The sequence below is a fragment of the Bos taurus genome, chromosome 13, assembly GCF_002263795.3.
Source record: "Bos taurus isolate L1 Dominette 01449 registration number 42190680 breed Hereford chromosome 13, ARS-UCD2.0, whole genome shotgun sequence".
NCBI lineage: Eukaryota > Metazoa > Chordata > Mammalia > Artiodactyla > Bovidae > Bos > Bos taurus.
Window position 1 is genome coordinate 2,416,435 of NC_037340.1, and position 16,350 is coordinate 2,432,784.

At 40.6% G+C, this 16,350-nt stretch overlaps 1 protein-coding gene across 16 annotated transcripts in view; it reads left to right on the forward strand.

Annotated features, from left to right (window-relative positions):
- PLCB4 (phospholipase C beta 4) overlaps positions 1–16,350 on the forward strand; it is a 482,400-nt gene that overhangs the window by 395,330 nt on the left and 70,720 nt on the right. For 11 of the 16 annotated variants that reach the window (XM_025000312.2, XM_025000311.2, XM_025000314.2 and 8 more), the window contains 6 exons: positions 2,283–2,383; positions 4,082–4,117; positions 7,386–7,527; positions 8,141–8,225; positions 8,572–8,696; positions 10,747–10,798. In XM_025000312.2, coding sequence (XP_024856080.1) covers positions 2,283–2,383; positions 4,082–4,117; positions 7,386–7,527; positions 8,141–8,225; positions 8,572–8,696; positions 10,747–10,798 — 541 coding nt within the window. The remainder of the gene's footprint in view (positions 1–2,282; positions 2,384–4,081; positions 4,118–7,385; positions 7,528–8,140; positions 8,226–8,571; positions 8,697–10,746; positions 10,799–16,350) is intronic. The other 5 variants (XM_059892392.1, XM_025000316.2, XM_025000319.2 and 2 more) reach the window with 1 other exon arrangement.

Below are 16,350 nucleotides of genomic sequence, written 5' to 3' on the forward strand. Positions count from 1 at the left end.
CACCATCAAGAGATGCCAACCTTTAGTTGTACAACCCTTTTAAAGCAGTTATTAAGTCTCAGCCACTTCTGTGGAATATACCCCCTTGAAATTCAAGTAGTTTTTATCTGGCTGGGCAGGTTAAACTAGCTATAAAATTGAAATTCAATAGTGATGGTCAGAGGTTTCAAAATCTTGGTCACAGACTGTTGTTGGTCACAGAAATCCAGTGTCACATTAAGAGCTTTAGTCTAAGAAGCCTGAGAATCTAGGTTCATATTCTGACTCTGTGACCTCAGACACATCAAATCATATCTGTGAATCTGTTTATTTTAGATATAAGTGAATACACTAGCCTAGATTATTTTGAGACCTCTTTCAGTTTCTCAGATCCTTTTTTTCCTGCCCAAAGCCTAGATAACCTACTTTAGGAAAAAATCATCTGCCTCCAGAATAGCCCATCACCAGAATATCAGTTCCAGAAGAGGAAGGTGTCTGACTGCTTTCCCTTTCCTTCATCCACTCCCTGGAATGGCACCTTGCATAAAGTCATCCAAATTTCTGAACCTAAGATACTGCCGATTGAAAGGCACTGCTGTTCTAAAAGAAAGAAAACTGCTTCTAGTGCATTATAAAATGCCATTGAACGGTAACCCTGTATGTGAGAGGGCAAAAGAGACACAGATGTATAGCACAGTCTTTTGGACTCTGTGGGAGAGGGAGAGGGTGGGATGATTTGGGGGAATGGCATTGAAACGTGTATAATATCATATATGAAATGAATCGCCAGTCCAGGTTCGATGCATGATACTGGATGCTTGGGGCTGGTGCACTGAGACGACCCAGAGGGATGGTACGGGGAGGGAGGTGGGAGGGGGGTTCAGGATGGGGAACACGTGTACACCCGTGGCGGATTCATGTTGATGTATGGCAGAACCAATACCATATTGTAGGGTGGTTGGCCTCCAATTAAAATGAACAGATTTATATTTAAAAAATAATAATAAAATAATATTAATAAAAAATAAAATAAAGAATACTTTGCCATATTAGATATATTCCAACGTGGGGGAAATGCACCTTAGAATCAGTGAAAGTTTTTCATCTACTCCTGTTCTTGCATTCTCCTTTCCACCTTTTAAACATACTATTTTAAAAAAATACATCTAATTCTTATGGCTCTGTTCACCTCTGTCAGAAACATTTTCAGTGTTTTTTTGGCTTTGTTTTTGTAGTAAAGGTCCCTCATGCTCAGTGTAGTGACAGTGTGATTTGTGTTGACCTTATCTGATGGCCTGTGGCTGTCTTCTCTTCCTGGCTAGTTTTTAGGCAAATTTATGGGAGCCCCTGCAGGATGGGCATCATGGGAATACAGATCTCATACCAACCAGTATGTGGCTAATTTTCCAACAGGCAATCCTTTTTCCACTGACAGCCTTGGGTGGATACCAGAGTTCTTGTAATTTCCTGAACCAAAGGATTGAATAATGGCATTTCTGCCTCTCTACTTAGCTCAGTCCAGGCTCCTGGGGCACCAGCCTGATATAGCACCCACTTCCTGCTCGCTCCCCACCATGAACCCCAGGAATGACTTCAGAGTCTTTTAAACCTAAGCCAGATTTGGCAAATGATTTACAGAAGCAATAAGTCCTTCCAAGTTCTTTCTTTTCTGTATCACACCACTCCCAGCCACAAGTCATTATGCCCATAAAATTCAAGTGGACATTTTTGACTCTTTTTCAGAATTATCAAATGTATTTTCCTTCTTTTGTATCTTGTTTTCTCTGGGTGTCATAGAAGATCAAACTATCCTTTCATGAGTCACAGATCTTCCTGAGGTGTTTGAGGCTTTTAATTTTTAGGGTTATTGTATATACTAGGATAGAATAAGAAAAGCTTATAAAAGGGTCAAGCATGTAAAAACCAGGCTAACAATGATTTACCGTGTAATACAAGAACAGTGTTTTATATCTATAATCACCTGTAATGGAAAATAATCAGTATATATATATATATATATATATATATATATATGACTGAATCACTTTGCTGTACACCTGAAACTAACACAATATTTTAAACCAACTATATTCAATAAAAAAAAATCATGCTCAGTGCAGTTGACCTTGATTAGATAAGAGTTTAGTGAGAGTTTAACTTGAAAAAAGTTACTTTTTAAAACGTTCCTGTTTTTAGCTTCCTTCCCATCTCAAAGTGCTTCTGTTCTACCCAAGATTACAGAGGAGGCCTGACCCCTTGGTGTTAAGTTAGCTTCATGAATTTTCCTTTTGTCTTTCCCACAGCTGAGCAAGAGGAGGAAGCCCACCCTGAATACAAATATGGAAGTGAACTTTCTGCAGATGACTTGGGTCACAAGGAAGCTATTGCCAATAGTGTCAAGAAGGTCAGAGTCTTGGTGCTCTTTGCTTTCATGACTTCCAGGAGATGGCAGCTGGTAGTTATGCCATTTCAGAAATGTGAGAGCCACAAGAGAATACGGTAGCCTGTAATTCCCCTTCTCAGTGGGGTGGCCAGAATCAGCATCTGACCTCGAGGCATGCACAGTACAGTGACTCTTCGGCCATGCCTAGTGTTGACCCCTAGACCCCTACCTCTTTGGCCCATGTCTTTCAAATGTTATTTATTTCCTTATGACACGTGAGCAGGAAGACAGCAGCAGCACCCCAGCAGCAAAGGTGATGCTGTTCAGATCATCGAGTTAATGACCCCAATCATCCCAGCAAACCCTCATTAGAAAATCAGTGCTACCCATTGGAGGTCTCATCTCTCTCCTAACATAGAATAAGCACCAGTATATTAATCACCTTTGTGTGTGTATGTGTGTGTGTGTGTGTGTGTTATGGAAACATGTATGGTCTGCTGTCTTAACACCTTTCAAGTGTATGTGTGTGCTAAGTCACTTTGTCCTATCCGACTCTTCGCTACCCCAATGGACTGTAGTCCACCAGGCTCCTCTGTCGATGGATTCTCCAGACAAGAATACAGAGTGGATTGTCATTTCCCTCTTCAGGGGATCTTCCTGACTCAGGGATCAAACCTATGCCTCTTATGTCTCCTGCATTGGCAGGCAGATTCACCGCTCTCACCACCTGGGATGGAATAGTATTGTTAACTCTAGTCACCATGCTGTCCGTGACATCCCCAGGACTTACTCATCTTATAACCGGAAGTTCATACCCTCTGAGCATCTCATTCCCCAATGAGGGCCCGGCAAAGTGGGTGGTTTTTAATACTAGTGAGTGATAGAGTAAGAAGATGCAAGAGTGTCCATTGGATCGCTAGCCTGGGGGTCATGGTGACCTTGAAAAGAGGAGTTTCGGGGCGGGTAGGGACCCTTGAACAGACACATCTAAGTGAGGAGAAGCAATACTTTTGAGTAGTTTTGCTGTGAAGGGGAACCAGTGGTTAAAGGGAACCCAGGAGTCCAGAGGCAGTTAATTTTAGGATAAATAAATCCAGGGTGATGACTGAATCCTTTGACACGGTCTTTGATGGGAGCAGTAGTACTTCATCTTTAAAGACAATGGATGAAGATGCAGGTAGGTGTATACAGTAGGTGCTAAGAAAACGAGACCAAATTTATCTGCTGAGTGAAGCCAGGAGAATACTACCATTACGTTTACCTTTTCTGATATAGAGCATTGCAGCTACTTTCAGATTATTAGATGCCTTCTAAACTCATTATCCACCTTTATCTGTACCCAGACATGAGTGTTGACTTGCTCAAGAGTGATCCTTTACATACCAGAGGAGGTGGTCACACCGATTATTTCCCAAGCCCCATCACTAGATCACTAACTAAATTACCTTAAGGAAGCACTAAATAGGTGAAGACTATCAGCCAAAATGGAGATAAGCATTAAGATGAGCTTTTCTGGTGTGGAAGAGAGTTACACCATGATATCCTTTCAGTTCTCACTGTATCTGTGGCCTTATGTCACCAGTAATGTCCTATCTTAACAGATAAATAGAATAGCAGGTGTACAGGTAACTAACATATTTAAATATCCACAGGTGAGGGGCTAGTACACTTGGAGTTTCTCCCTTTAGAGAAGTAAATTATTTTCTTTCTCTAATTTAGGCTTCAGATGACCTTGAACATGAAAACAGCAAAAAGGTAACAAAACAATTCCATTGTGCATTTTGTTTTCATTATTAGAAACTATGTGGTCATTCAATATTGAACAGGTGTTACTAACTGCTGTTTATTCTGTGTTCTCCCACCCACTGCCCATGAAATATCAGACTATAGGGATAATATTTACGTGCTCAGTGCATCTACTTACAAGAGTCTTCAAAAGAAAAAATTAACCATGTGATGAAATGATTATCTCCTGATAGAATCACAAAGCCTAGGGCAGACAAATAAGATGAGTTTTCTAAAAATAAGTGTTTGGGCATTTAGGTATATTCTTAGTTAGCATTTGAGATTTCATTCCTAGACAATGGACAAAGGCATGTATAATTCTTCGACTGTATGTTTATTGATAATTAGTAATGCCAGTACCATAAGCTGGGTACCGGGCTGATTCCCTGGATGACAACCTTGTTACTGTCAGTCATCATGTGTAGCAAATACAGTCCGACCCACTAACCGCATGAGAAGGCTAAGGCCTTAAAGATGAAAATAACTTGGTCACAGCTGCTTAGCTAACAAACATCAATGATCAAAGATCAGCTTATCTTTGTTGACCCCAGTATCTTAAGAAATTCTAGTAGAAGAGAATTTCACAAGTATCTTAGGAGAAGACTGGGATCAGACTTAACCAGAATTATTCCAGACTTTAGACAGTAAGAATATTGGGTTTTCCTTCAAATAAGATAGGACCCCATAGACAAGAAAATAGTACTTTCTGAAGCCCTGATGTGGGAATCAAATCATAAAGTAAATTTCTGCCTCTGGCTGCCAACAGTTTCACAACTGTAACACACCATGTACTTTTATTAAAAGGACCACTTTGATGTCATGAGCTGTGAAGAGGATATAACAATTAAAAATATTACTTTACTTCCCTTATGATAAAGTCAAAATTCAGTTCACTTCAGTTCAGTTCGGTCAGTCATGTCTGACTCTTTGCGACCCCATGAATCACAGCACACTGGGCCTTCCTGTCTATCACCAACTCCTGGAGTTCACTCAAACTCATGTCCATCAAGTTGGTGATGCCATCCAGCCATCTCATCGTTGTCCCCTTCTCCTCCTGCCCCCAATTCCTCCCAACATCAGGGTCTTTTCCAATGAGTCAACTCTTCGCATGAGGTGGCCAAAGTATTGGAGTTTCAGCTTCAGCATCAGTCCTTCCAATGAACACCCAGGACTGATCTCCTTTAGGATGGACTGGTTGGATCTTCTTGTAGTCCAAGGGACTCCAAGAGTCTTCTCCAACACCACAGTTCAAAAACATCAATTCTTCTGCACTCAGCTTTCTTCACAGTCCAACTCTCACATCCATACATGACCACTGGGAAAACCACAGCCTTGACTAGACGGACATTAAGTAATGTCAAATAAAGCTCCTAGAATGGATACAATGTGAAATTGACTAACAGCCTTTCAAAACACCAATATACTTGGAACAAAGACCTTTCCGTTTTGCTATCAAATGAATTTCCTGACCTATAGGTCATTTTTATTTTCAGATTCAGTGTATTCATGATTATGTGCTCAATGAACTCTCAAATTTTAACTGGGGACACTTGAAAACATGATTTTTAAAAATGTCAACAAGTTACATTATTTATTTATTGGCTTTTATTGGTGAAATCAGTTTGATGATCTAAAATGTTATCAGGTAAACAAAATGGCCTGGCCATTTTTTTAACAAATGAATTGACTGATATGAGTCAATAGTTTATTCATCCTGGAGTATTGATCTCAATTAAATATTGATCACTTCTGAAGGTGTTATTTTTGTTGTTGTTGATTGTGTTGCTTTTGTCCTGATTTACAAGAAAACAAACTAATTTGTTACTCTTTGCCTGTATGCAAAATAATGCAATTTTAATAGGTCCTGTGTAGTAGATTATCACATTAGTTTAAGAATAAGCTTTTTTTTAATACCACAAACTATGTATATGTCTTGGTTTCCAAAAGTGTTAAGCAGGTATGGTCCCCAGACCAGCTACTTGGGAGCTAGTTAGAAATGCCATTTCTCAGGTTTCACAGCAGACTCCCTTTTTCAGAAACTCTGAGGGTGGGGCCCTGGAATCTACACTCAGACGGTAAAGCTTCTGTCTACAATGTGAGAGACCTGGGTTCGATCCCTGGGTTGGGAAGATTCCCTGGGGAAGGAAATGGCAACCCACTCCAGTACTCTTGCCTTGAAAGTCCCATGGGTGGAGGAGCTTGGTGCAGGCTACTATCCATGGGGTCACAAAGAGTCGGGCATGACTGAGCAACTTCACTTTCACTTTCACCTGTACACTAAAATTGAAGGATCTCTGTTTTTTTAATTTATTTCACAACTTGTGAAATTATGAATTATAATACCTTTTATACATATTCCATAGCATTGCTCTGAACTTCAATATATTATCTGGAATAAAGTCCTTTGAAAATCTAAAAAAATGTCCCCAAAATGTAAGGTAAGGTTCATATTTTACTATTATCTCTATTTATATTATTTGGAGCCACAATAGACGTTAACTTTTTTTTTTTTTGACCACGCCTCAAGGCATGTGGATTCTTAGTCCCCTGACCAGGATGGAACCCATCATCCTTGTGTTAGGAGCATGGAGTCACCGGACCACCAGGGAAGTCCTGATGTTAACTTTTAAAATTATCCTTTATTGGGACTTCCCTGGCAGTCCAGTGGTTAAGACACCACACTTCCTACATGCGGAGTGTGGGTTCGATCCCTGGTCAGGGAGCTAAGATGCCACATGCATTGTGGCCAAAACACCAACATACAACAGAGGTAATATTGTAACAAATTCATTAAAGACTTTAAAAATGGCCCACATCAAAAAAATCTTTAAATAAATTAAAAGCTCTTTTTAAAAATTATGTTTTATTTAACATAATTGAGGAAGAGAAAAATCTTTCATCTTGGATCTGTGTCCAGATTATCTCTAGTAAGGAAGTTTGTAGGGGCTTCCTGGGTGGCTCAGTAGTAAAAAATCCACCTGCCCACACAGAAAACCCAGGAGACTCGGATTTGATCCCTGGGTCAGGAAAGTCCCCTGGAGGAGGATATGGTAACCCACTCCAGTATTCTTGCTTGGAGAATACCATAGACAGAGGAGCCTGGCAAGCTACAGTCCATGGGATCACAGAGTCAGGCATGACTGAGCAACTGAACACACACTCACACAAGGCAGTTTGTGGCATAAATCTGAGTCCTGCTGAAGTCCTGATGTGTGTATCCCCTTTGTTGTGCTCATAGGGCCTGGTTACCGTAGAAGATGAGCAGGCGTGGATGGCATCTTATAAATATGTGGGTGCTACCACTAATATCCATCCGTATTTGTCCACAATGATCAACTATGCACAGCCTGTAAAGTTTCAAGGTTTCCATGTGGCTGAAGGTAACACCAAAGGTTAAATGCTATTGCCTTTTTTGTCTGCTTTTCTTTTATTGTGCTGTGATCTGACTTGCTGCCATTTCCTTTCCTGGGCATGTGGACTGTTCCATCTCACCTTATTTTTGTTGCACAGACCACACACATCCTTGGCTCATGGGGGCCTTGTGTTGTCATTTCCAGTATCGTCCACAAGGTGGCTCTGAGAGACTGGATTTGGTAGCACTCCAAGCGCATAGCCTCTTGCATTGGATACACTTTATAAGACCTATTTGAGTCAAAACCTGGTCTCTTAAAAACATAGCAAGTGATATTTTAAAACTTCTCATAACTACTTCTGGACTGGAGAAGACATAGTCCTCACTGAAAATACATATTCCAGGGGTGGCTGTGAATGTCAGTTGGTATACATATAGTTGACTCCGAATTGAATTCATCACACTTTTCTTAAGTCAGCCGTCTCCATCATCAGAACATCAATGAAAGTAGAAGCTACTGATATCATGATGGAGCATCTGCCTCCAAAGCCTCGTGATTCAAGGTGTAATTATATTTATCGCTTGTCTTTCTGTGAGTCCGATGGCAGGGTTTCTAAGTGCATCTTTGCTTTTCTTTACAGAACGCAATATTCATTATAACATGTCTTCCTTTAATGAGTCAGTCGGTCTAGGCTACTTGAAGACACACGCCATTGAATTTGTGAAGTATCCTTATGTATTAAGTGGAATAAATGGTTGGTGAACTTTGAGTTTGGCAGGAATCTCTAAAACAGAAAGGTGGCTAATATAATATTGTGGTTGTAGAGCTAGTAAAATAATGTATGTGAAAGACTGCAGCAGCAGGGAAAACCTGCCCAAATGCGAATTGTTTTTATAATCCACGCCGAGAACAATGGCTTTTCTCTTTAGCGTCCTTTATACATGTGAAATCCGCTCTCTACTGTCACATGTTTTTGTCAGTGTTGATCTCAGTCTTCACTGCTTTAGCTCTTTGTTATTTATTTTTCACTGCTGGGATACTCTTTTCCATTTTCCTTAATACATTACACAGTTATAATAAACGGCAAATGAGTCGCATTTACCCCAAGGGAGGCCGAGTGGACTCCAGTAATTACATGCCTCAGATTTTCTGGAACGCTGGCTGCCAGATGGTTTCGCTGAACTATCAAACCCCAGGTAGGAACTGATGTCCAGTGACCTCGAATTCCATGAGCATATTTTGACAGGACGGTGCCAAGAGTTGCTGTCAGTAGACTGTGGGCATTTTTTAAAGGAAGCAGACATATGGCAAAACAGCATGTTGTTGGATATATAGAATGGTGAGAAATTGAAAACGCAAACTAAAGTAATAAAACAATGATAGAAGATAATAGAGTTTGATTTCAATTGAATTTCCTTTTGAAAATGCCGGGACTAATTTGCTAAACATTGTCCCCTTTTCTGAAATATGTCTAGTTTTTCTTCTTTTTGGATCAAACTTATCTTCTTGTCCAGAGACAGAATGAAATGAAAAGAATTTGAGGATCTTTGTATAGTAACTATGACTCATTTCTCCTTGGGAAAGTAGCCTTCCCACTGTTGGCATTCAGCAGGAGATCAGCAACATAGCAGAATCTCACCATAAAGATGTAGAGTATTATGGAGTAGATTCTGCTAAAATGGTGTTTAAGGAGTCCTATACACTTAGAGGTACTAATGTATAACTTATTCCTCCGAAGTGTACTCTGGCCAGGTTCCAATGTATAATATTTTTTTTTTCCTGCAAGGAGAGTAGTCAATTTTTATGAAAGCATAAATAAAATCTTTAAAGTTTTCAAAGTTTGCTTAAGAGCCTAGGATCACAATATGAAGATGAGAGACAGAAAAAATATAGTCTCTAGTTACTCATGCGAAACAGGTGAGAAATATGCCACAAAACCTATTTACCGCATCATGGTCCTTTTTTTAAAAAAATTAATCAAGTTATTTTAATTGGAGGCTAATTGTTTTACAGTATGGTGGTGGTTTTTGCCATGCATTGACATGAATCAGCCATGGGTGTACATGTGTCCCCATCCTGAAGCTCCCTCCCACCTCCCTCCCCACCCGATCCCTCAGGGTCATCCCAGTGCTCCGGCTTCAGGGCACTCAAAGCATTTTAAATGCTTTAAAATGTTGGGAAAAAACATCCCTTTTGTTCTGTTCTTTTCCTCTATGAGGGTATCTCTCATCTTTCCCAGTCTAGGGCTTTTTTTTTCCAAGCCCATCCACCATACCTTGTAAACCTCAATGCACCGGGCTCCCTGTGATCTGGACTGACTGAAAAGTCCTATGACTTGTGTCCCTTTGGCATAGATGTGGCCCGACCGTGTTTCCTATCCTCAGTGACCAGAACTGAAGTCAGATTTCTGTTCGACACCCCTCTTGCTGCTAACTGTGCTAAACTGTGACCAGAAATCATCACGATCCTGGAGTGTTTCTAATAGAAACAAAAAAGATTAAAAGGCACTGCTGATTTTGCCTATTTAAAAAGATGTCAAGTTGTATTCTTTGTTGTCAGTGAGACCATGATGTAGATTAAATGATCCAAAGGCAGTTTATTCTCTAGGCCATCTTACGTTTTATTCTATAATGTAAGGTTTAATCACAGTACTTTGAGAAGAAAAAAAAATCATCAGGAGGCCCCCCCCTTTTTTTTGCTGATGAAAATAAAGAAGATTTTGTTTGCCTGCAAGAAAAGTCATAACCATGCTTTGCCAGTGTAGACCCCACTAGAATAATTCTTTTTAACTCATACATTTTTTTTATATGATACTTACCTAGTTTGTTTTTGATTAGTTTTAACTGAGTTTTATATTCATACAACCCTATTGGATTTCTCCAGCATACCCTCCCTCTGGGTCATAAGGCGTGTCTTCTCTAACTATATATATATATATCAGCTTAGACATCTGTACTCTCGACAGTAATTCAACAGTGACTCATATATTGAATCCAAATTTGGAAGCAATGCCAACATGATCTCTATGAATGCACATTTTTTGTTTATTTTAAACTCAAGGTCATTTAAACATGGAAAAAAGAGTTGTATGCCTCTCTCTGTTAACAGATCCAGAAGTACCTTGTGGTGTTAAAAAAGACCTATCAGCCTGGGATCAGTATCTGATTTCCATTATTTAAAATCACCCCATCAGAATCTTCTTTGTCCAGGAAGATGAAGTGCTAAATTATTTTTGTCTCTTGACAGATTTAGCGATGCAGTTGAATCAGGGGAAATTTGAGTATAATGGATCGTGTGGGTAAGTAATGTGATTTAAACTGCTGTCACCATGTTCCACACTCCATACTACAGCTGTAATGAGACCGTGTCATTTTAAATTAGGGGTTGGTGAATTTAAGCGAGGTTTGAGGGGTGGGATAGAAACAAATGAAATCTCCAGGTAAATTACATCTGCAATATACATTCTTCATCAACCACAGTTTCACTAAGCAGAGTAAAAAAAAAAAATTAACCACTAGGTAAGCACTTTATTATACACACTCCACAGTTTAATGCTCTCGCTTTAAATTCAATAGTGGAGGCCTTTATAGCTAGGACAGATAATGATCCCTGCTCATTTGGACATCAGCAAGAGGGACAAAGATAGTAAATATGTGTATCTTACATAAGACAGAGGAATGAAGTTGATTTAGTATATAATGAAGTCCTCAGTGTTAAGTGGAATTTATTTCATCTAGGCAGACAGTTGTGTCCTCTATTAATTTTTTTCTTGTCTTGTAAATACTAGTCACCAAAAAATAATGCTATGAATGTTGTTCGAAGTACTTAAATAGTGCTCCCTAAAATCTGTGAACCAAGTAGTGAAATAGGAACTGTTAATTTCACTGAAATGCTGGAAAGTTAAATGAAAGAATGAAGTTAAAGAAAGTTCTATGGGAGAACTTTCTTGTAGTTCTTCTTTAGACATTCTGTACAAGTTCTATACCAAAAAAAAAAAAGTGTGGCCATTTTTTTTTTCCTCCATGCAGATGTGCCCAAGTGGTACTGCAGGTAAATGATCTCAAACCTTGCCCAGAGCCTTCTAGACTAATCAAATAGAGTACCATTTCTTCCCACCACACTACTGTCTGAATGCCCTTGGCCTCTGTAGCTCGATACATAATGTCCAATGTTGGATACTGAAAACAGCCAATCACGATACAATTTTCAGCACTTGTGGATTCAGAATGCCGACTCCCACCTCCTCCTGCTCACCAATGCACCTGCACCCCCAGGTGGCAACCCTGTTACCAAGTCACCCACCTACAGCATACAGGACATTTGCCTCTGCTGTGTGTTTTGAAGGAAATGCAAATTGTATACCTTAAACTAATGAAGTGTTGTATTTCAATTCAGTTCAGTTCAGTTCAGTTCAGTCGCTCAGTCGTGTCCGACTCTTTGTGACCCCATGAATTGCAGCACACCAGGCCTCCCTGTCCATCACCAACTCCCGGTGTTCACTCACACTCACGTCCATTGAGTTGGTGATGCCATCCAGCCATCTCATCCTCTGTCATCCCCTTCTCCTCCTGCCCTCACCCCTCCCAGCATCAGAGTCAAAGTATTGGAGTTTCAGCTTTAGCATCATTCCTTCCAATGAACACCCAGGACTGATCTCCTTTAGAATGAACTGGTAGGATCTCCTTGCAGTCCAAGGGACTCTCAAGAGTCGTCTGCAACACCACAGTTCAAAAGTATGAATTCTTTGGCACTCACCTTTCTTCACAGTCCAACTCTCACATCCATACATGACCACTGAAAAAACCATAGCCTTGACTAGATGGACCTTTCTTGGCAAAGCAACGTCTCTGCTTTTGAATATGCTATCTAGGTTGGTCATAACTTTCTTCCAAGGAGTAAGTGTCTTAATTTCACGGCTGCAATCACCATCTGCAGTGATTTTGGAGCCCAAAAAAATAAAGTCTGACTGTTTCCACTGTTTCCCCATCTACTTCCCACGAAGTGATGGGACCAGATGCCATGATCTTCGTTTTCTGAATGTTGAGCTTTAAAGCCAAACTTTTCACTCTCCTCTTGCACTTTCATCAAGAGGCTCTTTAGTTCCTCTTCACTGTCTGCCATAAGGGTGGTGTCATCTGCATATCTGAGGTTATTGATATTTCTCCCGGCAATCTTGATTCCAGCTTGTGCTTCATCCAGCCCAGCATTTCTCAGGATGTACTCTGCATAGAAGTTAAATAAGCAGGGTGACAATATACAGCCTTGACGTACTCCTTTTCCTATTTGGAACTAGTCTGTTGTTCCATATCCAATTCTAACTGTTGCTTCCTGACCTGCATATAGGTTTCTCAAGAGGAAGGTCAGGTGGACTCGTATTCCCATCTCTTGAAGAATTTTCCACAGTTTATTGTGATCCACACAGTCAAAGGCTTTGGCGTAGTCAATAAAGCAGAAATAGATGTTTTTCTGGAACTCTCTTGCTTTTTCAATGATCCAGCAGATGTTGGCAATTTGATCTCTGGTTCCTCTGCCTTTTTTAAAACCAGCTTAAACATCTGGAAGTTCATGGTTCACGTATTGCTGAAGCCTGGCTTGGAGAATTTTGAGCATTACTTTACTAGCGTGTGAGATGAGTGCAATTGTGTGGTAGTTTGAGCATTCTTTGGCATTGCCTTTCTTTGGGATTGGAATGAAAACTGACCTTTTCCAGTCCTGTGGCCACTGCTGAGTTTTCCAAATTGCTAGCATATTGAGTGCAGCACTTTCACAGCATCATCTTTCAGGATTTGGAATAGCTCCACTGGAATTCCATCACCTCCACTAGCTTTGTTAGTAGTGATGTAGTAAGGCGCACTTTACTGCACATTCCAGGATGTCTGGCTCTAGGTGAGTGATCACACCATCGTGATTATCTGGGTCATGAAGATCTTTTTTGTATAGTTCTTCGGTGTATTCTTGCCACCTCTTCTTAATATCTTCTGCTTCTGTTAGGTCCATACCATTTCTGTCCTTTATCGAGCCCATCTTTGCATGAAATGTTCCCTGGTATCTCTAATTTTCTTGAAGAGATCTCTAGTCTTTCCTGTTCTGTTGTTTTCCTCTATTTCTTTGCATTGATCGCTGAAGAAGGCTTTCTTATCTCTCCTTGTTATTCTTTGGAACTCTGCATTCAGATGTTTATATCTTTCCTTTTCTCCTTTGCTTTTTGCTTCCCTTCTTTTCACAGCAATTTGTAAGGCCTCCCCAGACAGCCATTTTGCTTTCTTGCATTTCTTTTCCATGGGGATGGTCTTGATCCCTGTCTCCTGTACAATGTCATGAACCTCTCTGTCCATAGTTCATCAGGCACTCTGTCTATCAGATCTAGGCACTTAAATCTATTTCTCACTTCCACTCTATAATCATAAGGAATTTGATTTGGGTCATACCTGAATGGTCTAGTGGTTTTCCCTACTTTCTTCAATTTAAGTCTGAATTTGGCAATATAAGGAGTTCATGGTCTGAGCCACAGTCAGCTCCTGATCTTGTTTTTGCTGACTATATAGAGCTTCTCCATCTTTGGCTGCAAAGAATATAATCAATCTGATTTCGGTGTTGACCATCTGATGATGTCCATGTATACAGTCTTCTCTTGTGTTGTTGGAAGAGGCTGTTTGCTATGGTCATTGTATTCTCTTGGCAAAACTCTATTAGCCTCTGCCCTGCTTCATTCCGTACTCCAAGGCCACATTTACCTGTTACTCCAGGTGTTTCCTGACTTCCTACTTTTGCATTCCAGTCCCCTACAATGAAAAAGACATCTTTTTGGCGTGTTAGTTCTAAAAGGTCTTGTAAGTCTTCATAGAACTGTTCAGCTTCTTCAGCATTACTGGTTGAGGCATAGGCATGGATTACTGTGATATTGAATGGTTTGCTTTGGAAATGAACAGAGATCATTCTGTCGTTTTTGAGATTGTACTCAAGTACTGCATTTCCGACTCTTTTGTTGACTATGATGGCTACTCCATTTCTTCTGAGGGATTCCTGCCCACAGTAGTAGATATAATGGTCATCTGAGTTAAATTCACCCATTCCAGTCCATTTTAGTTCGCTGATTCCTAGAATGTCGATGTTCACTCTTGCCATCTCCTGTTTGACCACTTCCAATTTGCCTTGATTCATGGACCTAGCATTCCAGGTTCCTATGCAATATTGCTCTTTACAGCATCAGACCTTGCCTCTATTACCAGTCACATCCACAACTGGGTGTTGTTTTTGCTTTGACTCCATCCCTTCATTCTTTCTGGAGTTATTTCTCCACTGATCTCCAGTAGCATATTGGGCACCTACCAACCTGGGGAGTTCCTCTTTCAGTGTCCTATCATTTTGCCTTTTCATACTGTTCATGAGGTTCTCAAGGCAAGAATACTGAAGTGGTTTGCCATTCCCTTCTCCAGTGGACCACGTTATGTCAGACGTCTCCACCATGACCCGTCTGTCTTGGGTGGCCCCACACGGCATGGCTTAGTTTCATTGAGTTAGACAAGGCTGTGGTCCATGTGATCAGATCGACTAGTTTTCTGTGATTATGGTTTCAGTGTATCTACCCTCTGATGCCCTCTTGCAACACCTACCGTTTTACTTGGGTTTCCCTTACCTTGGACTTGGGGTATCTCTTCACGGCTGCTCCAACAAAGTACAGCCACTGCTCCTTACCAGGGGCGAGGGGTGTCTCCTCACGGCTGCCCCTCCTGACCTTGAACGTGGGGTAGCTCCTCTCTGCCCTGATATTTCAATTAGGTTGGTGCAAAAGAATTAAAGTTTTGCATTGTTGAACTTTACCATTTGGTAGTGGATACATTCTTAAATAAATCTGGGTATGTTATGCATCATTAATGCACATTTCTCACTTAATGTTTTTTTTCCTAATGACTTATTACTTGATGTTTATTTTATATTTATTTTAGACTATAGAAATGATGTTAGACAAAAAGTATATTTGAGCGAATTTTTTATTCAAGTTCAAAATGTGTCGGAAAGCAGTGTAGACAACTCGCAACATCAACCATGCATCTGGGCCAGGAACTGCTAACGAACACAGGGTGTGGTGGTGGTTCGGAAGTTTTGCAAAGGAGACGAGAGAGATGAGGAGCATAGTGGCCGGCCATCAGAAGTTGACAGCGGCCAACTGAGAGCACTCATCAAAGCTGATCCTCTTGTGACTACCCAAGAAGTTGGCAGAAGAACTTGTTGTCGACCATTCTGTGGCCATCTGGCATTTGAAGCAAATTGGAAAGGTGATAAAGCTCAGTAAGTGGGTATCTCAGGAGCTAACTTAAAGTCAAAAACATCGTTATTTTGAAGTGTTGTCTTCCTTTACTGTACACAGCAACAGCAAACTATTTCTCAATTGGATTGTGACATGCAATGAGAAGTGGATTTTATATGACACCTGGCGACAGCCAGCTCCGTGGTTGGACTGAGAAGAAGCTCTGAAGAAGCCAAACTTGCACCAAAAAAAGACCATGGTCACTGGTGGTCTGCTCCCCGTCTGATCCACTACAGCTTTCTGAATCCCAATAAAACCGTTACATCTGAGAAATACGCTCAGCAAATCAATGAGATGCACTGAAAACTGCAAAGTCTGCAGCCAGCCCTGGTCAACAGAAAGGCCTCAGTTCTCCATGACAATGCCCAACTGCATGTCTCACAACCAGCGCTTCAAAAGTTGAACGAATTGGGCTACGAAGTTTTGCCTCATCCACCATATTCATTCAACCTCTCGCCAACCAACTACCACTTCAAGCATCTGGACAACTTTTGGCAGGGAAAATCCTTCAACAACCACCAGGAGGCAGAAAGTGCTTTCCA